Genomic DNA, 26,423 nt, shown 5'->3' on the forward strand with positions numbered 1-26,423 from the left:
CAAGTCCTTGAAAGCTTGAGTGACTTTTCCCTCTACATACTTCATTCTGTCAGTAGGTACATCGAGGATATTGCTCAGCCTGACTTCATCTAATTCAATCTCAGATCCATTCACATAAGACATCAAGGTAGTGTTGTCATCAGAATAGCATAGCTTTGCATAAAATTCCCTTACTTCTCTGCCAAACACTTTTCGTCCCGGAGCAACAAAAAGAGGACTCTACTGTTGGAACTCGGTGATCTCTACTAATTCATTCATCCCATTGTCCTCAGTGATCTTTTCATCAAACACTCTCCCAAGTAGCACTTTTTCGTTTCTCAGATTCTCTTGCCTCTGCAGTTCTAATTCTCTGAGCCTTCGTCATTTTGCAAAGTAATCAGTTAATCCTTTTGAACTGACTTTTCCTTTTCCAGAAGATGAGGATCTCCCCTTTTCTCTAGATTGTACATCCTCCTCCCTTTCATCCTCCTTAACTCCCTTGATTTCCTTCTCTTCAGATGCTTTCTCGTTTTCATTTCTTCTTTCCTTGGAATTTATTTTCTCTTGAGTAGGATTTTTCCCTTTCTCTCTCTCGACTTCAGAAACCACGATATTCTCCAGTAGATCAATTTCCTCGTCAGCGAGCCTTTTTCTCAGTAGCCTTGTTCTCTTCTTTTCTCCAGTCTCCTTTGACTTCTCTTAAGTAGAGGGACCCGATTCCTCAGTAGGTTTCCCTCTTGACAATTTTTTTCTGACTTCCACTATTGCGTTTTTCCACTAGTGGAACATCATCACAACACATCCCACTCTCTACTCCCTTCTCCATAACATCAGATATTGTTTCACCCTGTTTGAAGGAACTAACTTCCATGATTGTGGAGGATTTCTCCAGCATCTCCGTGTCCTCAACCTTTTCTTCATTTTCTTCGAAGTCCTCGATGTATTGAAGATCTTCCACAACAGTCTCAGTAGGTTTGGAAGGAGAATTTTTAGAAGAGGATACAAATTTTTTGAAAATCTGACTCTTGTGAGTCCTAGAGGAATCTGGAATTTTGGGTTTCGAGGGAGTGATAGAAGGATCTTGATTCGACGAAATAGGGTTTTGGGGGGAGAGGATTGAGGTTCTAGGTCTGATGGGATTGAGCTTTTAGAGGGTGAGCGAGCAATCTTTATTTTAGGCATGGTCAAAAATTCGTTTTGAGGCATGATTAAACCTAGAGAGAAGGAGGTAGAAGCCCAGAGTTCTTCACTAAGAGTTCTAAAGAGAGGATAGTCGGAGAGATCAAGAGAGAAAGGGGAAAGGAGCCTTTTAGTTAAGGGAAGTCAGCGACGAACCAATTTTGATTGGCTGGGAGAACTTTTCTTTATCAACTAGGCTAGTTCAGATAGATGAGGCATTTTGGATCAGCAGGGTTGATATAAGGAAAACGTTTAATGACATGGCTCCCTTTAGCCATTTAAATACATATCAGTACTGAAGAACTACTAACCTAAGTCTAGGGAACTAGGTTCTTTGACTAACGAGTATCAGGCATGAACTCTGAGAAAAGCAAACTCTTCAATACTTCAATCATCCTAATATTGCCCTGTGTGTATACCTTTACTCTTGTCATTTCCAATCATATAGAGGAACCTTTGGAGGTAGCACAACAAGTTTCACATATTTGGGAGAGTAGAGAGCCAGTTTTGCCACAATTCAAAAAACACACTCTTATTTTGGTAGGTCTTGAGTGAGAGCAAAAACTTGATTTATTTTTGTTCGAAGCAGTCTAATATTTAAGCCACACTGAGAGTATCCCTTTTGACTACCTCCTTTCACTCAAGACTTTCAGCAGAATTATTTACCAGACTTAGGGACCCAAACTAATTTGTGTCCCCCATCATGATAAAACAGATGAATCAGATCCCTCTTTGCCCATGCAGGTAGCACCTTCTTCTTTATCCAGGGACCAGGTCTCTCCATTTTGGGTTTCCTTTTGATGGATTTCTTTCTTTTTTGAAGATACAGATGTCTAATTCTGAAGGCATCCCTACGGCAATTTCTCCAAACATTGTGTGTATTCAAACGATTTCTACTCTGAGCATCAATTTATTTAACAAGGTTGTTAGGTGTTTTATCATCCTGAACGTCAATTCTCTTGTTGCCTTCACACTCAATCATGACTGTAGGAGCAGTCTCATTTATAGACTAGGACCAATTAAAAGATTTGTCCAGAGAAATACTAACCCCTTTTATATCCTCCTGTAGTTGTCTGTTCTTTTCTAACTCAGAGTGAACTTCACTTTGAATTTCTGAAGCTCATTTTCCAATTCAAGTTGAGCCTCACAGACTTCTTCCTTTTCGGAGTATTCATCCATTGCTTCTTTTGATTCTTTAACAGAGAGTTTTCTCCGGTTACTTCAGCAATTTGATTTTCAAGATCTGCAATGGCTGCTCCCATATCATCTCTTTCAAGTTCCAACCCATTGATTTCCTCATACATATAAATCTTTTCTTTAACAAGATGATGAAAAGAATTGATTAGAGCATTTTCAAGGACATCAACTTTATTTGAGAGTATTTTTTTAAGTTCTTGTGAACTTCAAAGAAATTTACCTATGTATTGTCATCTTCACTATCCGAGTCGGATCTGGCCATGAGTGCACACGTTGATTCATTTTCAAAAGCCTCATTGTCGTCAATCATGAACGCTTTGCTTTGGACATTCCTATCTTTAGATCTGCTGAAGATATCCTTCCAGGTACTCTGCTTGTGAGAAGGACAAGTTCTAATAACGTGGCCAGGTTTCCCACACTTGAAACAACAATGTTGTTCCCTTGATTTATCTGAGTTTTCCTTTCGAGATTGACTATTCCTTCGAGCTTTCTTTTTACGTCCTTGATTTAAACAGTCCGGGTCAGACTCCTCCTCACTTGAGTTACTTTCAACAGCTGCCTTGTGGTTCAGACTCTCTTGTTCTTTCAACTTTCTCCTTTCTAGATCTTGGACGATTTCATCATTTTTTGTCTTGAAAAGTTCGAACTTTGTAATGAACTTGTCCAATCCATTGTGTGCACTTTTGAGAGCCTCCCAAATATGCTTTGTTGTCTTACAAAAGGCAACTATTGACCTGATCCAATGCTTCGAAGAAGAATCCTTTTAGCTTTTGTATCCTTTTGTAAGGTATAACTATCTTGTGCAGGAGTAAGAAGGCCATCAGAAATAATGTCCCATAGCTCTGGGTTCTCAACAGTGATGAATTATTCCATTTAGCTTTCCACCAGTCATAGTGTTCTGCAATGAATATTGGTGGTTTTGAGATACACTCACCCTTCATTTGGTTTGACGAGCTAGCCATGAAGAGGATCCTTTCTAGGTGTTAACTTTTTAGATACCAATTGATGCAGGTTGTGCGTCCACTAAGCACAATATATGACGAGTCTGGTTGAGTACCAGTTCTCTTATACAACACAGTAAGTACAGAAGGCAAGATATTATGGAGAAAAACTTTTTGCTCAAGGGATTAAAAATCACGACCTACCCAAGTAGGATTTCAACTCCACTACACCGAGAAACTTCAGGTTACAAATTTATCGTAAGCTAGGAGCTCTCATATTCCCTTACCCTTACAATAACACTTATGTAGCCTAGGAACTAGCTCTCATAGTCCCTCAACCCTTGCAATACTCCGATTGCAAACAACTCCACTTAGCTAACTCTAGCTAAGGACACTAATACACTTAGACTAATCTTAGCCTAATGTAACACTCAACAGCTTGAGGAAACACACTTCGAACAAGCACCCTTTGAGACTTTTGATCTACCTTCAAACAACTTCCTTTAAAAATAAGAGTAGGTTTACAATTTTAAGCACAAACGAACAAAGACTCACAACAATATAAAGAACTTAGACTAAAACTTGTGTCTGGATCAGATTCTTCAACTAGTATGTGACTTTGTTCTTGAGATATCTTGAGAACTTGTGTTGGCTGCTTTGCACGATTTTATAATGACCCGTTTGGTCATTATTGCGTTCGGACCCTTTTGATCTCTTATTAGCTCTTATTTGACCCACAGGGATCATTGGCACGCTTCCCGAGTTCATCGGAGTTGATTTGGGTAAGTTTTGGGGAAATTTGGCTTAAAAGAGAAAATGATTGACTCAAAGTTGACTTTTGCGTAAATGGATCTTTTTTGGGAATCCGTCGATTCCGAGAGGTCCAGATGGTCTTTTAGAACTTGTATCCATGTTCGGTTTTGTTCCCAATGCACTCTGGTGCATTTTGGGACTTAGGTTGGGAAGTTAGTTTTGAGGTATCGGGGGTTGACTCGGTCAACGAGACCCCCGATGGGAATTCTGAGGCCACGAGTGTGTTTGTAGCATGTTTTATATATATCTACATATCTGGTTTGTGAGTAAATGGTCTCCGGTGATAGTCAAAATTTCGGGGTGAATTATGAACTTGAGTTTAAGACTCTGGTGTCTGGTGTCCCCTATGGAGACACCATTACAGCTATAGCGGCACCGCCATGACTGCAAAAGCGGCGTAGTGAGAATCTGGGTAGACCGCCGTAGCGGTCTGAGAAACAGACATAGCGGGACCGCCACGATGCCGCAGAAGCGGTGATGATTGAATCTGTGACTTAAAAGTGATTAAAACCCCAGCCTCTTGTCATTATTTCATATTCATATCTTGAGGCTTGGGAGGCGATTTTTAGAGGGTTTTGGCTATTTCTTCACAAAGGTGACTTCCTTGGTCTTAGGATCCTCCTTTTACTTCTATTAATCCTTAATCTAAGGCTAGAATTCCTAGAATCAAGAGGAATCAATTTGGGTTTTTCATGAAAATTCATAAAAATGGTTTAGACTCTCTAAGTTGTTTATGTTGACGAAAATTGGTTGGGTTATTATAGAATTTGATATATCTAAGGTTGTCAATCATGAATCTTCCATTATTAGTGATAGATTCTTGAATTGGAAAGTTAGGGTTTATACCAAAAATTGGGGGTTTCACCTAGAATCCGAATTTGAGTATTTCATGAGTTAATCTAGCTTCTAATTGATAGGAACTGATCACCTAGAACATTAATTTCATGTTGACACCTATAGATTCCTAATTTTACCTTTCTAGTTCATAAACCCCATTCCATAGGTTGGGATTTGGGTTTTGAATAGAAGTAATGTTTGAATGATGTTCTTCTTGATTCTAATTTCATGATTTGGATATGTTTAGACTTCTATTATCTCGAGGCTCAAATGAAGGGAAATACTAAGGTTCAATTATTGGACACTTTGCTGTTCGAATCTCCAGGTAGGTTATGGTTTACCTTATGATAAGACTTCGATTAACGAAGAGTATGTTTAGATAATATTGTCAGAGAATGTCTGTAAACCTTTGGGTGCGAAGTTGGGTTGGATATTGTCTTAGGTTGGGCCTTGTTGTATGATTTGGGGGCTAGTCATGCCGTTGTGTTGATTTACTTATCTTGTTCTATTTACTTATTAGCTTGTGGTCATGTTGAGACATTGGGAAATTGTGACTAGTGTTATATAATGACTATGATATTGCGGTACTTTACTTGATTCAGTATTGAGATGAGATTATGATTTCATTGTGGCCTATTGTGTAGCCTTATTGTTGATACTAATTGTGTGCTCTGGGTGGTACTGTTTGGATTGAATTGGTTGTTGATATTACATTGCATCATATTCATACTCATTTCCATGATTCATTGATACTGCATAGTTATGGTACTGATGATGGAAGTGAGGGAGTATAGCCTTCGAGGTTTCTGCGAGAGAGCGTAAAAGAAAGATGAAAGTCCGTGATCTGAGGTCATTTACCGTAGCGGACTGAGTGTACGTTGCCCGAGGTTGCTTGCCTGGAACGGTTGAGTGTCTGATACGCGAGGTCTTTGCTGGGATCGTGAGAGTGGTTAGGGGTGTTCATGGTTCGGTTTGGGTCAGTTATTGATTAAAACCATAACCAAACCAATTTAGTCGGTTTTTAAATGTCTAAAACCATAACCAAACCAAATAAAATGATAACCACCGGTTTGGTTATTGTCGGTTTGGTTCGGTTTGGTTCGATTTTTCGGTTTATGACTAGCAGCCATGAGACTTATCAGTAAAGCATTAAAAAGTTGAAAAAGACATGTCTTTTTTTGTTTCAAACGATAATTTTTATTTATAGTTTAATGTGGAACATACATCATACTACAAGGAGTTGTTCTTTTATGCTTTTTAGAAGGATTACCCATAGAAGAAGTATTAGGGTATTACCATGTGCTTGAGTTGCAACAAATGCTGATATTACTGAAGTTTAGGAACCATTTAGACAAGGAAAAAAAAGGTATAAATTCGAAAAAAAAAAAAAAACCTAAAATCTAATGGCTGACAAAGAAAGGCTAAAAGTTTAAGTTAAAGACATTAGACTCTAACGTGAGCTTCTGTTAGTAGGTTTACACTTAAAAAAGTTAAAAGACTTAAAGACATGGGCTTGGACATATTCTTAAAAGCATGAGCCTTAAACAATCATGTGAAATAAGTAGACCAAAAATCAAATTAATGATTAAAAGGTATAAAATATCTATAATTATTTATGAAAACTAATATTATACAAATAAATAATTATAAAATTTATGTATATAATTTATCGGTTTGGTTCACTTATTAATTCGGTTATTTTTTAATAGAACCATAACCAAACCAAATATTATCGATTTTTAAAATTTAAAACCAAACCAAATGTTGGTTTTTTTATTCGGTTTGGTTAAATTTTCGGTTTGATTTTGGTTTTAATCAAAACTGTGAATAGCCCTAAGAGTGGTGCATGGACTTCACGGGTCCCCCATGGGTTGTGCTGCCGAGATGTGATGTTCCATCGTGAGAGTACATGTGTACAATGTATATGTATTGCATTCATCATATATACATTGTTGCATTGCATTGTACCTTTGATTCTGATGACTTGTTGTGATACTATTGTGATATATTGGTTCGGATTGATTATACAGAGACTTGACACAATTGGGCTTAGATGCTATAACATAGGTGATGACTTGTTGTGATACTATTGTGATGTACTGGTTCTGATTGACTATACTGAGAGTTGGCACAGTTGGGTTTAGATGCTATAACATAGGTGATGACTTGTACTATGGATACGGATTCGTGTTGACTTGTACTTGTTGGTTTATGTGTTTATCTTGCTTTGTTATCTTTTTATACGCTAGCTAGTCTTAGTCGGCCTATGATACTTACCAGTACTTATTGTTTGTACTGACTAGCACTTACTGCATTCTTTTATGATTGCAGAGTAGTAGGTGGGATCGACTTCTACTCATCGTGGCTGATCTTCGAGGTTGCTGATTCAAGTCTTTCAGGGTGAGCACGAGGACGTTCGCTGCCCGAAGACTCTTCCTTTATTTCCATTCCTGAGACATGATTTTGAGACTATTGATGTATTACTATTATTCAAACTTGTAGTACTTCGTTAGTTGCTCTTGTATGACCAGATCAGATACTGGGGTGTATTTCTTTTACTTCTGCATTTTCTTATATTATTATCCTGAGACTTACGTTATTCTATCTTCTTCCGCTTATTTGTGTTTTTATGATTGTTGGGATAAGGGTTCGCTTATCGAGGTGGGAAAGGTAGGTGCCCGCACGACTTGGTGAAAATGGGTCGTGACAGATTTAGATTAGGTTTTAAAGTTTGCTCAATATGTTACCATTATGTTGTATATATAGTGGGAGCATGTGAGATGGATAGAGACCACTCATTCACTTTGACATAAAGCATGAGCCAACTCATAGCTGTACTTGTGTGCAGCAAGTAGCTAGGCTTTACAACTATTCTCTACGGATGGTGCAAGGTGCACAGAGAGCAGGTTACAGACCAGATCTCTATCTAGTTCTGAAATAGTTTGACAATCATAAAAACAAAAGAGTGTCAGAAACCAACTATATACATATTTGTGATAGACAATAGTTACTACTTGATCCAAAGTTTTGATATGATTTTCAGTTTTAGATTTCGCTACCAACAAAAACAAGGTATGTTTAGTGCTATTGGTAGAATATCATTAGCGTCACATTCTACAACATGTTGATCTTAGATTTTAATTATACTAGTGCACTTGCCCGCCCTTCGCGCGGTCGTTAAAGAAACTATATTTTACGTACATATAGAATCGTAGATTTAATGAAAGAAACATGAAAAATACAAAAGGTTTGATGTAAATAAATAAAATATAGATAATCTCTACATTTAGTTTAATTTGTTTATGCCAATGAAAAAAAAATTACACAATAACTACACAAAAAAAACACATGCTAATAAGTATAGCAATCGTAGATTTGCTGAAAAATAAGAGAGAAAATGAAGAAAAAGAAAGGAAAAAGGGCGATAAAAACATAATACATTTGTTAGCCTCAAACCTCTCTGAGAGTATCGACTTGATACAAACAAAAAAGTTAAAATTCCAAAAATATTACAAATCCAAAAGCACGCAATAAAGTAATTTAAGAAAACTAATGAAATTACATGGACTTGAAAACTAACTTTAAATTACTTAATTGGTTTCAGGTCGATGCATCCCAATCAGAGTTAAAACTAACTTCTAAAAAGAATAAAAGCAACAATTGGACCAAAAAAAAAAAAAAACACAAACTGTAAAAAACACCTCAATTTCAAACTATTTAGGACCGATTATATGTCTCCTCTATATTAAGATCAACGTAACTGTCATCCCAATAAATGATTAGTAAATAATTCACATCTATAGGATTTTCCTGTATATAAGATATTTCCAGTCATTCTCAATACAATTTTTAAATATTGAATTTTCCGTTATTTAAATCGTCTGTCTCCGTCACTTGTAGTTATTTATCATTCAACGAATGACTGATAAAGGATCCATTCTAATCCAATTAGAATGCTTGGTACTTTGTAGTTGCATATAACCAAAGTATTGAAAATCGTATTTACTCTTTCTATTTCTAACCATTGGGAAAATTCATCCAACTCTTCATTCTAATTAAGACAAATAATTTGTGCAAATTATAGCGAATAAAATAAAAGTACCAGCTGAAAAGAATCCACACCTTGTTTACAAGTGGGTGCACCAATATCTGCAAACATTTTAATTTATAGTTATAAATTGTCAATTTTTTCGTAACAACTTCAAATTTACTAAGCAAACTAACATATTTGGGTGCTGAAGAGGGGAAGAGACGGTAGGAATAGAAACGACGTGGGAGTTTTTGAGAGTTGTAGTAGCATTTGTTTGTCATTCTTTTTTCGAATCTTGTTGATATTCTTTGTCCTTGGTAGAAATAGAATTGTTATGGATGTATCTAAAATTTGGTGATTTTCAAAGATACAACATACATATTATCGTCTAGCTAAATATATGGAGACTCGTCAAGTGAAAGAAACTCGATATTGGAAATAATTTGTGCTTCGCTTAAATTACAAATGAGTGAAAAGATTTAAGCATGGGTGACATTTAGAAGAAGAAGACGGATCTCAAACAAAGGAACAAGATGTGTAAACGTAACAGTTGTGGCTTTTGATAGTGATTAGTGACTTTTGTACTCCCCAGTAACGATTGTTCCTCATTTAAAAATGACTTTGGGCTTTTAAATTTAAAAAATATATGTACATAATGAGTAAAAATGTAAAAAAATAAAGAAAAAGAAAACTAAAACCAATTATTTAATCGGGCATATAACTAAAAACACTTATGTAATATGATTCAGCTATAGATATATCAAACACTCATATCCTTTATATGAAAATCCTAGTACATGTTACAATTTAACACCTTGAGTTAAAAAATAAAAAATATACTCCTTCCGTCTCAAATTATGTGACAATTTTGGCTTATCAAGAGTCAATAATTGGCTAATTTTGCACATATATGTTAGATTTAATCAACTCAGTATTATAAACTAGAATCTAGATATTCAAAAATTATAGGTTGCAATTCTTTTCATGTCAAGATAATAAAAAATACGTTCAAATAAAAATACTGGGCAAAATTTACAGAATTTAAATCTTGAAAAGCGAAAAAAATGTAGGAACTATACCTTTTCAGTTTCTAAGGTTTTTGAGAACAATCTTGTATTTGATGGTGTAACGTTCTTCATACCAAATTATTGCTAAAGCTCTCATGAATCTTCTATTCCAATCAAGACACGAAAGCAAAGACTCGTTAGCTTAGCGCAATCAAATAAGCCAGGTTTTACAATCAGAGAGAGAAATCGTTATTTTTTATAAATAAAGATGGGAAGAGAAAATGATGAATGACGATCGAAGAAATATGGAAAATGTAACGACCCGGTCAATCGTTTTTCAGAACCGGTACTCTAGTTTGCGTATCGTCTATTCCAGAAGCTCCGTCATAATTATTTTTACTTGCTAGCCAAATTTGAATACAAACGGATATCATTTGGTTCACTTTGGGAGAAGGTTTCACTTTGTAAATTCCGGCATTCAATTATTTGGATAAATTATTAATTGTGGGAAAACGTGCTCTGATTGGTGATCTGAAGATTCTGTTAGATTTGAAATATTATTTATGACCTTTCAAATTGACGGAGCTTATTTTAGAATTTTTTTGGTAGGCTTTTGACAATTAAGTCGGTTTTAATATTTAATATTCCTATTTATGGTGAATGGATGGTCACGGGAAGAATAAAACCTAGATTCGAGATTTGTTGTTTCTGTTAGCTTCGTTTGATGTTTATAGCTTGTAGGGATGTTGAGGACACTTCAGTTAATGCATGCTTTAGATGTTGAATCGGTGGAGTTAGCATCCTATAGACTCCGGGATGTTGCGGTTCATTGGTATACGATTTGGATGGCTTCAAGGGGAGTCAATGCACCTCCCCCGGTATGGCAAGAATTTGTGGATGCCTTCCTCCGACATTACTTGCCTCCAGAGGTTCGGCGGGCTGGAGCCTATAAATTCTTGAATCTTAGGCAAGGAAGTATGAGTGCCTTAAAGTATAGTCTCCACTTCAATTCTTTGGCTAGGTATGCTCCGGTTATGGTAGCGGATATAGGTGACCGAGCGCACCGATTTGTGAGAGGCCTAGGGCCACACATGATAGATTGGTGCTTGACTGCGTCCCTTCAGGACAATATGGATATTTCACGCATTCAAGCCCATGCCCAGAATTTGGAAGAAAGCCAACAGTAGCAAAGAAGTGAACGTGAGCATGATAGAAGGTATAGTAAAAGGGCTAGATCTTCGGGTCCGGTGAGTGAGTTTAGAGGTGGGCAAAGACAGCAGTTTTGTAGGCATTCAGGCCCTTCTATGACTTGTGCGCCTCCACGGTTTACAGGCTAGAGATTTGACAGATCTACTTATTCCGGGCCGAGTCAAAGTTTCAGGTTCTCAGTTCAGAGGAGATTCGGGTCAGGCAAGGCCATCCGTGCCACGATGTTCCCAGTACGGGAAGTTACATTGGGGCCAGTGTCGACTAGGTTCAGAGGTTTGCTATGCATGCGGTCGGCTAGGCCATATCATGCGTGATTGCCCCTCGGTTGATAGCAAGGGTAGGGCCCAGCCTTCAGGGTCGGTAGTTGGGTCTTCATCATCTATGCGCCCTATGGGGCTAGGTTTACATGCGCTAGTCAGCCATGGTAGAGGCAGAGGGAGAGCCCGTAGTTCTAGACCGTATTTATGCTTTGACGGGACGACAGGATCTTGAGTGTTCCCCCGATGTCGTCACAGGTATATTATTGGTATTCTCTCATGATGTATATGCTTTAATAGATCCGAGCTCCACATTGTCATATGTTACTCCATTTATTGCGGGTCGGTTTGGGGTCAAACCAGAGTCGATCAAACCTTTTGAGGTATCTACACCCGTTGGTGAACCGGTAATAGCTAGTCGTGTATATAGGAATTGTGTAGTTGTGATTTGTGACCATCATACTATGATTGATTTGCATGAGTTAAAAATGGTGCACTTTGATGTTATCATGGGCATGGATTGGTTGGCTTCTTATTATGCCAATGTCGATTATAGAATGAAAATGGTTCGCTTCCAGTTTCTGGGTGAACTAGTTTTAGAATGGAAAGGAAATATTGTGTCCCCGAAAGGTAGGTTTATTTCCTTTCTAAAGGCCAGGAAAATGATCACAAAAGGTTGTATTTACCATCTAGTTCGGGTTCAAGATTTAGAAGCTGAACCGCCAACTGTTCAATCTGTCCCTAAGGTGAATGAGTTTCCGGATGTATTCCCAAAAGAGCTTCCAGGTCTCCCTCTAGAGCGGGAGATTGATTTCGCTATAGATGTGCTACCGGATACAAAGCCCACATCTATTCCTCCTTACAGAATGACTCCCGCAGAGTTGAAGGAGTTGAAGAAGAAATTGAAGGACTTGCTTGAGAAAGGCTTTATTAGGCCTAGTTTTTCCCCGTAGGGAGCACCCGTGTTGTTTGTGCGAAAGAAAGATGGCTCCTTGCAAATGTGCATTAATTACCGGTAGCTGAATAAGGTGACAATCAAGAATAAATATCCCCTTCCAAGAATTGATGACTTATTTGATCAATTACAAGGCACCAAATGGTTTTCAAAGATAGATTTGAGATCCGGGTATCATCAGGTGAGAGTTAACGAGAAAGATATTCCGAAGACGGCTTTCATAATAAGATATGGCCATTTTGAGTTCCGGGTAATGTCATTTGGGCTAACTAATGCGCCGGCAACATTTATGGATTTGATGAACAATGTGTTCAGGCCCTTCCTAGATTTATTTGTGATTGTGTTCATCGATGATATCCTGGTATATTCTAGGTCTGAGGTAGAACACGTGGATCATTTGCGTACTATTCTTAGATTTCTTCAAACTCGAGAGTTATTTGCCAAATTTTCTAAGTGTGAGTTTTGGTTGAACTCAGTGACCTTTTTGGGGCATATTATTTCAGCCGATGGTATTCTGGTAGATACCCAAAAGATTGAGGCCGTGAAGACTTGGCCAAGGCCCACAACCCCTACGGAAGTTCGTAGTTTTCTGGGCTTAGCAGGTTATTACAGGAGATTTGTAGAAGGATTTTCTTCTATTTCTGCACCACTCACGAAGCTGACCCATAAATCAGCTAAGATTGAATGGACAGATGCTTGTGAACGTAGTTTTCAAGAGCTAAACGATAGATTAACTTCTGCCCCAGTCCTGACACTTCCAGAGGGATCGGAAGGTTATGTTGTCTATTGTGATGCTTCAGGCGTTGGGTTAGGTTGTGTGTTAATGCAACATGGTAAGGTGATTGCGTATGCTTCAAGGCAGTTACGGAAGCATGAGAAAAATTATCTGACCCGTGATCTTGAATTGGCTGCAGTGATTCATGCGTTTAAGATGTGGAGACATTATTTGTACGGTGTCCACCTTGATATTTACACAGATCATAAGAGCCTTCAGTATATCTTCAAGCAGAAAGAACTGAATTTACAGCAACGGCAGTGGTTGGAATTGTTGAAAGACTATAATGTTGACATCCTGTATCATCCCGGGAAAGCAAATATTGTGGCTGATGCTCTTATCCGTAGATCCATGGGAAGTTTATGCAATGTTCAGCCAGAGAAAAGAGAGATAGCTCGTAAGCTCCAGTAGTTAGCTAGCCTAGGAGTTCGAGTAGTGGACTCAGGCAGTATGGGAGCTATCATTTAAAATTTAGCGGTCTCGTCGCTAGTAGTTGAAGTGGAAAGAGTGACAATACGAAGATCCCATGCTAGTTCGTTACAGAAACACTCCCTCAAAAGGAGAAGTCATCATTTGAGATTTCTGGAGATGGAGTTCTCCGATGCCGAGGCAGGTTATGTGTTCCTAATGTCGCAGGATTACGCTACTAAATATTGAAAGAAGCCTATTGTTCCCGTTATTCCGTTCACCCCGGAGCGACGAAGATGTATCATGATCTTAAATCTATATATTGGTGGAATGGGATGAAGAAAGATATAGCGGAATTCATAGCTCAATGTCCTAACTGTCAGCAAGTGAAAATCGAGCACCAAAAGTCGGGCGGATTATTGTAAGCTATAGAAATTCCATGTTGGAAATGGGAAGTGATTAACATGGACTTTATTACAAGCTTACCTCGTTCTCAACGTAAGTATGATTCTATATGGGTGATTGTGGATAGACTCACGAAGTCACCTCATTTCATACCGGTCAGAACTACATATGTAGCAGAAGATTATGCAAAGCTTTATGTTAAAGAGATAGTGCGACTTCATGGTGTTCTAATGTCTATTATCTCCGATAGAGGGACTCAATTTACAGCAAATTTTTGGAAATCTTTCCAAGAAGGTTTGGGGACTCAGGTGAGCCTTAGCACGACATTTCACCCGCAGACTGATCGACAAGCTGAACGTACCATTCAGACCCTTGAGGATATGCTACGAGCATGTATATTGGACTTTGGAGGTAATTGGGATGATCACTTACCACTTATTAAATTTGCGTATAACAACAATTATCATTCTAGCATCTAGATGAAGCCGTATGAGGCTTTATATGGGCGAAAGTGTAGATCTCCAATTGGGTGGTTCGAAGTAGGAAAGACCAAATTGATAGGGCCAGACTTGGTCCAGCAAGCTATAGAGAAATTCAAGTTTATACAGGATCGTTTATTGACAGCTCAGAGTCGTTAGAAATCCTATGCAGATAATCGTCGAAGAGACTTAGAGTTCCAAGTGAAAGATTGGGTATTTTTTAAAGTGTCTCCAATGAAGGGCGCCATGAGATTTGGCAAGAAGGGCAAGCTTATCCCTCGGTACATTGGACCTTATAAGATCGTACGCAAGGTAGGCCAAGTAGCTTACGAATTAGATCTACCTCCTGACTTGGAGTCAGTTCACCTAGTTTTCAATGTATCGATGCTTCGTAAGTGCATTGGAGATCCTTCTAGAATCGTACCAATAGATGATGTCTAAGTTACCAAACAATTGTCTTATGAAGAAGTCCCCATTGCCATTCTAGATAGGCAAGTACGGAAGCTCAGAACCAAAGAGGTAGCTTCAGTTAAAGTTTTATGGAGAAATACTAATATAGAGGAAATGACATGGGAAGCAGAAGAAGACATGAAGTTCAGGTACCCGCATTTATTTTCACCCCCATAAGAGACTCAGGCAGAGACACCATTATCTTCAGGTATGTAGTATTTTTCTTGATATTTTTCTTGAATAGGCTAATGTGAGATTAAGGTGATTATGAAACCCCTACGAGATTAAGAAAGGTACTAGATAGCTTGAGGTGCATACCATAAGGTTTTGAGGTTGTACGAATATATGAGCTTTAGTTTGTTGAAGGAAGTGAAATATAAGTCGAGTTCGGAAAGGTTTTCCCTATAATTGAGCTAATATTTATTTGGTGATGTCTTGAGGGACTGTTATAGGGCCTATTGTATGGTTAATGAAGTATTATGTAAGTGCAAGAAGGGTCCACGAGGACTGGAAGTCAAACGAATCAATGAGAGAAAGTTTCGCTTAACTGGGAGTTATACGACCACTAATACAGTCCGTATAACTTTATACGGTCCGTATAAAGGAGTCTATATAACTCAACCCATTACAGAAAGGGACTTTCCCGTGGTGGTGTTATACGGTCCACTTATACGGACCGTATAATATTATATGGACCACATAAATGGTTCGTATAAGTCCATCGGGCTTATTTTAATTTTTGTATAAATAGATGGCCTTTGCTCATTTATTTCATTTTTCATTTTCTACAAGTCTTGAGAGCTCAAAACCCTTCTCCAAGAATATTCCACCCCAATCCAAGAGAAAACAAAGATCAAAAGACAAGAATCAAAGTGTTCATATGTTAGAAGGCTTCCTAGGGTTAGTAGACCACAAGAGATTCTTGAGCATTGAAGCTAGGGTTTTAACATAAGTTGATAGCTGCTCCAAAGATCATTCCCATGAGGTAAAAGGTTAGATTTCATGGTTATTTCATGTTATCATGAATGCTTGATTATTGAAGAACTTGGGTAGAAGAAGAAAGTAGAAAATGAGGGTTAAATGTAACTTTTATGATGTTTTTGAGTAGTAAGCTAACGTGAGTCATGATTCTTAGTATGATATGGATATAATCTTTTTATGGAAGATCGTAATAGTGAGGAGGAAGCATTGTATGAAAATGTGTTAAAATGGGTGTGAAGTTGTTGGTATAAGTTGAATATAAGGATGAATTTTGAAGGCTTAATGGAATGTGATTACTTGATTATGGTATTGTGGATGTTATTGTGATTGTTAGGAGTTATTTTGTAACATGGTGGAAGTTGACGAAATAGGGGAAATGCTGCCCAATTTTCATTAGATTATGAATCATTCTAGTTTGAATTTAAGAGTGTCATTAAGGCTTAACCATGGTATGAATCCTTCTAATGTAGATTGTTCAAGCTACGACGGGGAACGTTAATTAGTTAAGAGGACAAAGAGGTATGTAAGGCTAACCCTTCTTTCATTAAGGCATGGTTCCTTATATATATATATGTTTTTGTGTGTGTGTGTGTGTGTCCTTTCACGAGTTCCGTAATGTCTTCCAAATGACTCTTATCTCTAAGATTACCAAAGCTCATGATTCTCGATACTTTCACGATACTATTGCCTCCCCTATATGATAGATGATCCTCTAAGGATAAATATAACGAAAATGACGATGGTAATGAAGTCAATGATACTTATGGACTTTTATGTAAGCGTGTCTAAGTATGTATGACCATTATGTGACACCGAGCTTATATGGCCGGGTATGATACCTATCGCGCACACACTACTACAGTTGGGTACGAATGACACTGAGCCTTGGTAGGGCCAGGTATGTATAATCACCGAGCCTTGTCATGGCCGGGTATGTGAATCACTGAACCTTCATGGTCGGGTATGATAAGGATACGAATATGGGTATAAGTACGAATACGAATATGTATATATATATGTATATATGCATGAGTAAGTATTGGAAATGGAAGGTCCCTATGAAAGACAAGTAAATAGATATGATGAAGGCCTTGAGGTACAAATGACTCTATTAATTCTTGATTCTCCCATCTTATGCTATATCTTATACTATTTCTTATGCTGTCTCTTATGCTCCTACTATGATGTTGATTATGTTTTACATACTCAGTACATTATTCGTATTGACGTTCTTTTATTTGTGGACGTTGCGTCATGCCCGCAGGTGGCCAGGGAGACAAGCTTGATCCATAGATTTCTTGTTCAGGGACTACATAGAGGAGCTCCATTTCATCTGGAGCTACAAATTTTGGGTATTATTCTTTTGTTTACATGCATACGGGCATGGCGGGGTCATGTCCCGCCTATATGTTGTTACCTACTCTTCTTAGAGGTTCGTAGACAGTTGTGTATGGTTAGATGTCTTGCAGCCTTGTCGGCTCATATTTTGTATATCATTTTGACAACCTCGTCGGCTTGTGTATATGGATTTCGGCATTGTTATTGATGATGATATAAATGTATTATTGCCCAACGAGATTAGCACTATTGATATATGTAAATTATGAGTAAGCCATGTGGCTCACCTAGATGTGAATATGAGAGTATTTTAAGATGTGCCCTGGTGGTAGGATCGGGTGCCCGTCATGGCCCTCCGGTTGGGTCGTGACATCAACGATTTGAGCAAGAAGTCAGCTAGTATAGGAAGTCTGGCTCCTTTGATCTCTTCGGAGCGCCCGTTAGCTAGAGAGGTTCAGACTCTAGCTAACAGTTTTTATGAGCCTGGATATTTCTAACACGGGCATGATGTTGGCTTGTGTTGAGGCTCGGTCGTCGTTTCTGGAGCAGATTAAGGCTGAGCAGTTTGAGGATGCTAAGTTGTGTAAAATTCGTGACAAGGTGTTGCGTGGTGAGGCCAAAGAGGTTGTGATCGACGGATAGGGGGTGTTACGGATTAAGGGGCGAGTTTGTGTGCCACGTGTGGGTGATTTTTTGTTTTTATTTTTTTTAATTTTTTTTAACTAGAACACAAAAACAATATCAAATTTACAATCACAAATGTTATGTTACATCAGTAAAGTACCGGTTGAATCAAATGGCAAGAGGCAGCATCTACCACTAAGCGATCCAGCATGTAACTACATTTCACGAAACAACATTTTTTTTAGAAGGAAACAAATACATTCTAAGGCAATAAAATCTGACCAAGATACTTGTAGACCACCTCAAAAGAAGTAGCTGATCAGTTTCTTCCGAGGGGCAAAGATCGGCAAGAATAAGTCTCATTGAAGTCGAACTTTCTTGAAGAAGTGAAAATAAAGGCATAAACCTCCTTTGTAGCATGAGCTGGAGCTACATCAATAGCCTTGAACTGCTTCACGGACCCGTTACTCGCACTATTCTTCACATCCTTAACTTCAATGTTACCGTTAATCCCAACTTTGCCATTCCCTTCCACTTTCCTCGCGTCCTTGCCTACTAGCTTTTCTTCAATACCATGTTTCATCCCGCTCAATCGTGGTACCCCTATGAACTCTTTATCATTCACAGCTACTACATCCCCGTTCCTCCTTTTGTTCACCTTCTTATTAACGTGTGGGTGATTTGATTAAGACTATTCTAGCAGAGGCTCACGTTCGAGGTATTCCATTCATCCTGGCACTACTAAGATGTACTGAGACTTGAGGCAACATTACTGGTGCGCTAGGATGAAGCCTTACATAGTGGAGTTTGTTGCTCAATGTTTGAATTGCCAACAGGTGAAGTATGAACATTAGAAACCTGGGGGTACACTTCAGAGAATGACCATTCCTGACTGGAAGTGGGAAAGAATAGCTATGGATTTCATAGTTGGTCTTTCGAAGACGTTGGGGAAGTTTGATTCGATATGGTTATTGTCGACAGGTTGACTAAGTCTGCTCACTTTATTCCGATTTGGATAACTTATCACGCTGAGAAATTAGCTAAGATCTACATTCGTGAGGTTGTTAGACTACATGGGGTTCCCATTTCCATCGTGTCTGACAGGGGCACAACGTTTACATCTAGATTTTGGAAACATCTGCATGAGGAATTGAGTTCTAGGTTGGACCTCAGTATAACTTTCCACCCTCAGACTAACGAGCAGTCCGAGCGGACTATTCAGGTTCTTGAGGATATGCTTCGAGCTTGTGTGATAGATTTTGGTCGTCACTGGGATCAGTTCTGACCGTTGGCAGAGTTTGTATATAACAATAGCTACCACCCGAGCATCGATATGGCTCCCTTTGAGGCTTTGTATGGGAGGAGGTGTAGGTCCCCTATTGGTTGGTTCGATGCATTTAAGGTAAGACCGTGGAGTAGGACCTTCTGAGAGAGTCCTTAGAGAAGGTGAAGGTAATTCAAGCTAAGCTTTTGGCAGCACAGAGTACGCAAAAGGTGTATGCAGATCGTAATGTCCGAGATCTTGAGTTTGGGGAGGGAGAGCAAGTGTTGTTGAAAGTCTCACCCATGAAGGGAGTGATGAGGTTTGGAAAGATGGGCCAGCTTAGCCCAAGATTCATTGGGCCATTTGAGATTCTCAAGCTTGTGGGGGAGGTAGCTTATGAGTTGGCTTTACCTCCGGGCTTATCAGGCGTTCATCCGGTCTTTCACGTTTCGATGTTGAAAAAGTATCATTGAAATAGTTCGTACATAATCCGTTAGGATTCGATTTTACTAGATGAGAACTTGATGTATGAGGAAGAGTCGATTGTTATTTTAGATAGAGACGTTCGCAAGTTGAGATCGAAGAAAATAGCCTCTGTGAAAGTTCAATGGAAGAATTGCCCAGTTGAGGAGGCTACTTGGGAAATAGAATCGGATATGCGTAGCAAGTATCCTCAGCTTTTCGCCAAGACAGGTACCTTTCCCTAGATTCCGCATCCTTGTCCGTTCGGGGACGAGTGGTGTTTTAATTGGTATCTGATGTAACAACCCTCCCGGTCGTTATGGAAAATCTAGGATCACCCTACTAAATAGAACCCTTCCAAGGGTAGACCGAGCTAATAAAAACTCAATTGTAGAAGTCTAAAAACTGAAAAATTGGCTTGTTTGTGATTATTGCTTGGTTGTGTTGAGTCCATTAAGGGGTGACGTAGGGAATTGGACCTCCATTGGGAATTTCGAGGCTACGGGTGAGTCCATATGTTGGTTTTACATTAATGTGCATGTTTTGTTTGTGTTTGTGAGGCCTCAGATGAAGTGTTGTGTGGTAGAGTGAAAAACTGTGAAATTAGCAAGCTCACTGGTTCAGTGGAACCGCTGCAGCGGATGAATTAATGCTGCGGCGGGACCACTATAGCAGCGGAGCTCTCGCTGCCGCGATCAGACGGGAAATGGGCGTGTCCGCTATGGCGGGCACTGGACCGTTGTAGCGCTTACGCTATAGCGGCACCATGGCCGCCACAACGGAGGATGATTTTTGGTTAGGTCCTCTACAGCGGGCACTTGCCCGCTATAGCAAGATCGTTGCAGTGACGGATTGACCGCCGCAGCGGTCGACGAGGACAGAATCTCGATTTTTAAACACTTAGTTCTGAATTCTTTATTTATTAAACTCCAAAACAGCTCCCAAGGAGTACCTATGGTGAAATTCTAAAGCTAGGGTAAGAATATTGTTGAGAGGTAAGTCTCAACCATCCCTTCCTTCATTACGCATTCATCCCTAAGATTATCATCATTCTAATGGGTCTACATGGTGAATTGTGAATAGTAACCCTAGAACTTAATAGACTTTCAATAGTTATTGGGTTATGAATGTTATTGTGTGATTATCATCTAAAGGCTTGGGATATCCCTTTCTAATCATGAATTAAAACATTAGAGACATGAACTAAGTGAATTGACGCCGAGGGTTTCTTAAAAATGGTAGCTTGACCGTAGAAACTGCTTGTAAGAGTTAACTTGATTAAATAACCTTGTGAATTGATAGTCTATGGTTGCTAAGACCAATGTTAAGAGGATTTAAGCGTAGTAAGCATTCACCCATTAGAATGGGGTAAAGGGGAAAGGTGTTCCTTGTATTGATATTGTTGACTAGAGTGATTGTGACTTATTTAGCATCTTAATTGCTAAACTTTGAGCGTTCCGAGGCATTACATAAGGGAAAGTCTATAGCGGAGTGATTCGCATTGTTCCAGCTCTGCAAGTGAGGTAGGTTATAGTCTACTTGAGTTAGACTTTGATTAGTTGATTGTATGTGTTATGAAATTGATAGGAGAAGGCATTTCTAGTCTTCAGGCATAATATGTGTGATTGTAATTCCTATATGTTATTGATTGAGTGATCATGTGGGCTTAGTGCCACTATTCGATGTGTTGGGACGTACAGTTTGATGATAATTGTGGTAAGAAGTTAATATAATCTTCTTGATGAAATTGGGATAAAAATTGATAATCGATCGTTGAAAGTGATGTGACAACAAATATGTTTATATATGACGAGTCACATTTGATCGGGGGTGAGGATGTGACCTAGATATGAACAAGCACATTTGATCGAGGGTGAAGATGTGACCTAGTTATGAACAGGCACATTTAACAGGGGGTGAGGATGTGACCTTGATTATAAGCTCGTGGTCCGAGGTTCGTTCCGGAACGAGCGGTACATGGGCACCATGGGTCCCCTGCAAGTCATGGCTATTGGCCAAAGACACCAATTAGCATTTTTGTACATGAGTGATCTGTGATTGAGTATGCGAGACTATTGTTGGGAGGTTTATTGCAGTGCTTGTTTCTGTTGATTAGATTGTTAATATCATTGGTTGGCTAGATTGTGAATATCTATGATGGACTTTATTTTTATTTTTATCATTGATTGACTTGGTGTTGGCTATCTGATTTTGTGTTGTTGACTGGTCTGTCTATTTTATTGACTTTGTGATTCATGCATGATACTATCTTAGTCGGCCTATGATATCTACCGGTACTTAGTGTTTGTACTGATACTACCTTTCTGCATTCTTTTGAGTGCCGATTGTGATCCAGAGACTACTACCCGACCTCATATTTAGCGTTGAAGCCATTTGCTGATAGATTAAGGGTGAGCCTCTATCCATCCTGGACCGCCCTAAGATCTGCCCTATCTGATATCTATTTCCATTCTAGACATTGATGTTTACTTATCTCAGATAGTATGAATTTCTTAGACGTGTTTTGGATTAGAGTCCTTGTACGGTGACTTTCAAATTTTGGGATTGTAATAGTTAGGACTTCCGCATTTACACTATTGTTTTATTGGCATGACTACTTTTGATTAATCTTGCATTTATTTTGTTAAGAATTGGCTAAATAAAAATGGACTTTATTTGAGTAGATGGTTAGGCGTATTGGTTCACCCAGTAGGAGTTTGCATGGGTGCCAGTCATGGCGGGTTGGGTCATGACAGACCAAAAGTTGACTTTTGGGTAAACCTGCCCGTAATCGAATTTCAAAAATTGCTTTAAGTCCAAAATGTGATTTATGACTTAATCGAGTCGTTGGTTCAATTCCCGGAAGGTTTGATTGTGATTTAGGTGGTTGGTTGAGAAACTAGCTTTTTAGATGATTTGGAGTTAACCACAGTCAAAATCGGGTCAATACGGTCCCGCTTGGATGTTTAAGACTTCGAGCAGGTTCGTATTATGATTTTGGAGTTGTCTACAAATTTTGGTTAGAATCCGATGAGATTCGAATGTGTTTGGGTTGGATGGTGTTTGTTTTTTGTTTCGACGCAATTTTGAACAAAATAGGTACCATAATGAGCAAACTACCTTTGTTTTGTGTTTCGATTGAACCGTTAGATCCGTATCGTAATTTCGGAGCTATAGCTACAAGACTCGTCGCGTTTCGCCATCGTGTGAGGGAGAGAAGGCCATTTACTAAATAAATTCAATGCTGGTTTTCTGGTGTAATTTTGCCCCTGAGTTCGCCCTTAAAAATTCTGCATTCTTTCAAAAAATTTAAAACATCATATCTCTCTCATTTTAAGGCCAAATTGGGTGATTCAAAAGGCTACCTTTTGCGGAATTTTGCATGGATTTCATTAGACTGGTCGATAGTGAGTTTTGTGATCAATTAGCACCTGATTTGGACCGAAACCGGTGCGGCATTTTCTTTTCTCCACTTGTTCGGGATTTAGTTACTTTTCTAACAAGTTTTGGAGCTCAGTGTTACGATTCACTTTTACGAGGCCACATAAAAGCTACTACGAAATTGTTGGTGCACTAATTGGATTTTAGTTTTTTTTTAAGTCGCCACCTAATTTATTAAGGGAAATTAGGAAAACCGGATTTAAACAGGTTTATCAAGCAAGAGAAAAATCTTTTTTGGACTAGAGTTCGAAGTAAGGGTTCTGGTGATCCCCTAAGAAAAATTTTAATCACCCTAGTATTAAGGATCCGTAGATTACGATTGACCGACGAGTTTCAATGTGTGATTAATGTGATTATTTGCTAAAAATGTTTTCTTTCTTGCAAAAAACTATCATGCCAATATTATATATAATTGAAACACTTTTTGGTCCCTAAAAAAACTCTTTTCCTTAAAGACTTTTTGCCAAAAAATGGAGTTTATAATATTGGCATGATAGTTCTAACTATGAGTTTCAATAATACACAAGAATTCACAAGTATACACACATATATAATTGAAAGAAAAAGAAAATGGGCTGGTGGGTTTACTAAACCACCAACCGTAAACTTATGCCATTTTCACTCCTGGCTGGGCCTTGAATGCATGTGGTCCGACTCTATCTAATGCAATGTTGGGCTTTCGGCCCAGCGATATAATGTGGAGGAAAATGCATAAGTCTAGTTGGACTCGTCTCGGGTGAGTTCATGCATAAAAAAAGGAAATAAAAAATTAGCAAAAAAATGGAAGGAATTAAACGTAAACTGGACTAAGATCACACAGTTTCTCTGTTGATGCAATGTGTATATGGAACACCTAAAGACATGATTGCCAGTTTTTAGAAAGCTTGATTTCACCTAAATAGCCCACATATTTAGAGAAAAATTAAAGCTTCAACTAAGGGTATAGAAACAACTTCAATGATCTCATGAATCTACCGATACATATCACTTAGCATAGCATGGCAAACAAGAGATAAATACACTATTAAACTTAAAAGTTGATTTAAATTAGTGAATTATTTTTTACAGCAGTTCCTTTGTTCAGATAATAAGATAGTATAGGAGTCACAAATGGCTAGAGTCTATGTATAGTAAACAGGAATAAGCTAATTTGGCCAAGATCCAATTACCATAGCGCCCTGGCTAAAACAACTGTTTATTTAGCACTAAAGGAAACAAATAACCTATGAAGCAAACAATTACTAAAGAGTTGCATTCTAGTATCTCAACAAATGCTTATCATATGACTTTTGACAGTGATGAAAATTGATAACACTTCTGCTTAAACAAGTAAGGCAGAATCAAAGTTAACTGTTTATTCAAACAACCTTTCAAGTATGAAACACACTTTCTTTAATAGAACTTGGGCAGGCGCAAATTGCATTAAAGGACAGGCAAAATTCTCAACAATGACTACATATAAAACCATCGAAATAGTGATATTTTAAAGAAAATTAGATTCAATACTCGTTAAGAACTACACATATATTTAAAGCAAAGAATGAACTCCAACATGTGTATTCAAAGCAAACCAAGTCAATAGATTAAAGCCAACATGTGAACTCCAACGTCAAAACACAAAAGGTATTCATAAAATGTGATATATTATAAACTCAACAGAGGGAAACATATATGGAAAAGAATTTCTCTTTTAGTTTGACAGATTTAGCAAGAACATAGACAATGGCTGGGTATTTAAACTGCTTGAGCAGAAATATTAGCAGGGCAGAATAAGAGTTGAATACTCTCACCAACATTCGAGCATGAAACAATTTTTTTTTAAATTTCAAGAGTAGTTTGTTAAAGGTAGGAAAGAACACATAAAACTATTTCATGCTTAAGGTCACTAAGAACTTGTTTTAGCAGGAGCCTGGGCACTCGAGAAAGCAAGCAGGTAGGATTGTGAAAGAATTTAACCAAACGTCACTAATTTAAACTAACACCACTGGTTCATCTTTCATTTAATTCAACAAAAAAAAAAGTTCTGAAGCTCACTTAAAGTTTTCAAAGTCAGCATTTGAAATAACAATAGTAAAAAATGTGGGAGATCCTTAAGCCAAAACATAAATTACTATCCATCTCTATTCTCGTTCGATCCCATCGGGCCATAGCGTTAGTTAATCATATCCAAATATCTCTACACATGATTTAAAGGCATTTGAACATAGATATTATTAACAAGAAATCAGATTTGCAAAAAAGGGAAAAGCACTTCCTTTAGGACTAGAAATCGACACTTTCATATCAAACAAAGCAAAGACACTCATGAAATTGATTTATTATATTAAAATAGAAAAAACAGAACTGAAATGAAATAAACACAACAAAAGCAAAGGGAACTAAAAAATGAAAGAGACGAAGAAAGGTTACCTTTTTCCGATGCAGCGACGGGGGCGACAAGAGTCGAATTGATCCCCTTTGATTTCAACTCAACGTAAGAGATGAATCAAAAGAAATTTTTTAAACTTAGTGAACTCAAGAAATTTTTCTTGTTTTATGTTAAGTGAATTGAAAAATCAGTTGTTTTAGTGTCCAAAAACCGTTGTAAGAAATGAGGAATAGTGTTCTATTTATAAAACCCCAAATATTTAGTGTTTGGGTTTGACTGAGAGGGAATTTGGAAGAGCCGTTTGAAGATTGAGATGCCCATTCAAATGTTGAAAGTTTGAGCCACAATTGAGCTTGATCTCCACGTGATTTGGTCAACAGAGCTTCAACCTTTGCTCATAATAGTGCACCCCTTTTGATGGTTCAAGATTTGGGTTTGTTTGGGAGCATGAAATAGTAAAAAAGAGATAGGAATGGGTCTGGAAAAGTAATTCTTGCACTAAAATGACAATACAAGAACTGGTATTTAGCTAAAGGAAATGTGACTTTGCCTGAAATGGGAGAGAGAGAGAGAGAGGGAGAGAGAGGCAATTACGTTGTGTATAGGTGTGGATGAGCTGTTGCTGAAGGGCTTTAGGGTTACATTTGGTTGCTTTCTGTTTTGGATAATGAAGAACAAAGAGGTTCTGGGTAATTGAGTGAGAATTTGGGCCGGGTTAAAAAAGGTTATTGGGCTGGATTAATGATTAAAAGTGGGATACTTGTGATCTGATCGGATTTCTTAAAGGTAACACTTGTATGTAAACGGTAGCAGATTAATCTTCACTTTCAAATCAAAATCCAACCAGATTAAAATAAAATTGAGATAAATAATCATCCAATTAACCAAGTAAACTTCTTGACTAAAACAAAGTAAAATATTTATTTAATAAAATAGACTAATCGTAGTAATTAATCCGTAAATGACTTAAAATCTACAATTTTGAAATAAGTACTAAATGAAATGCATAGTTTGAACTTAACTA

At 38.1% G+C, this 26,423-nt stretch overlaps 1 protein-coding gene and 1 long non-coding RNA gene across 2 annotated transcripts; both read right to left on the reverse strand.

Annotated features, from left to right (window-relative positions):
* Window positions 1–283: 283 nt before the first annotated feature.
* Window positions 284–1,942, reverse strand: LOC132613160 (DEK domain-containing chromatin-associated protein 3-like). Its single transcript, XM_060327211.1, has 4 exons — window positions 1,825–1,942; window positions 736–1,023; window positions 400–677; window positions 284–355 (listed from the first exon to the last, which is right to left on the reverse strand). Exons 1-4 carry the CDS (start codon window positions 1,940–1,942, stop codon window positions 284–286), a joined length of 756 nt encoding a protein of 251 aa, XP_060183194.1.
* Window positions 1,943–8,366: 6,424 nt separating this feature from the next.
* LOC132614437 (uncharacterized) lies at window positions 8,367–26,072 on the reverse strand. Its single transcript, XR_009572299.1, has 3 exons — window positions 25,441–26,072; window positions 10,056–10,147; window positions 8,367–9,095 (listed from the first exon to the last, which is right to left on the reverse strand). It is a non-coding gene; the product is annotated as an uncharacterized LOC132614437 (long non-coding RNA).
* Between the last annotated feature and the right edge of the window lie 351 nt (window positions 26,073–26,423).

The sequence above is a fragment of the Lycium barbarum genome, chromosome 10 (genome assembly GCF_019175385.1).
Source record: "Lycium barbarum isolate Lr01 chromosome 10, ASM1917538v2, whole genome shotgun sequence".
NCBI classification, from domain to species: Eukaryota; Viridiplantae; Streptophyta; class Magnoliopsida; order Solanales; family Solanaceae; genus Lycium; species Lycium barbarum.

Bases quoted from the DNA above. Each gene is read 5' to 3' on its own strand.
- LOC132613160 (XM_060327211.1), bottom strand. From the start codon at position 1,942: ATGGAGAGACCTGGTCCCTGGATAAAGAAGAAGGTGCTACCTGCATGG. The intron at 1,024-1,824 runs GTAAATAATTCT...CCAAAATTCCAG, and splicing joins AGTTTGGGTCCCTAAGTCTG to ATTCCTCTAGGACTCACAAG. The intron at 678-735 runs GTCAGAAAAAAA...CCTCTACTTAAG, and splicing joins GGAAAAACGCAATAGTGGAA to AGAAGTCAAAGGAGACTGGA.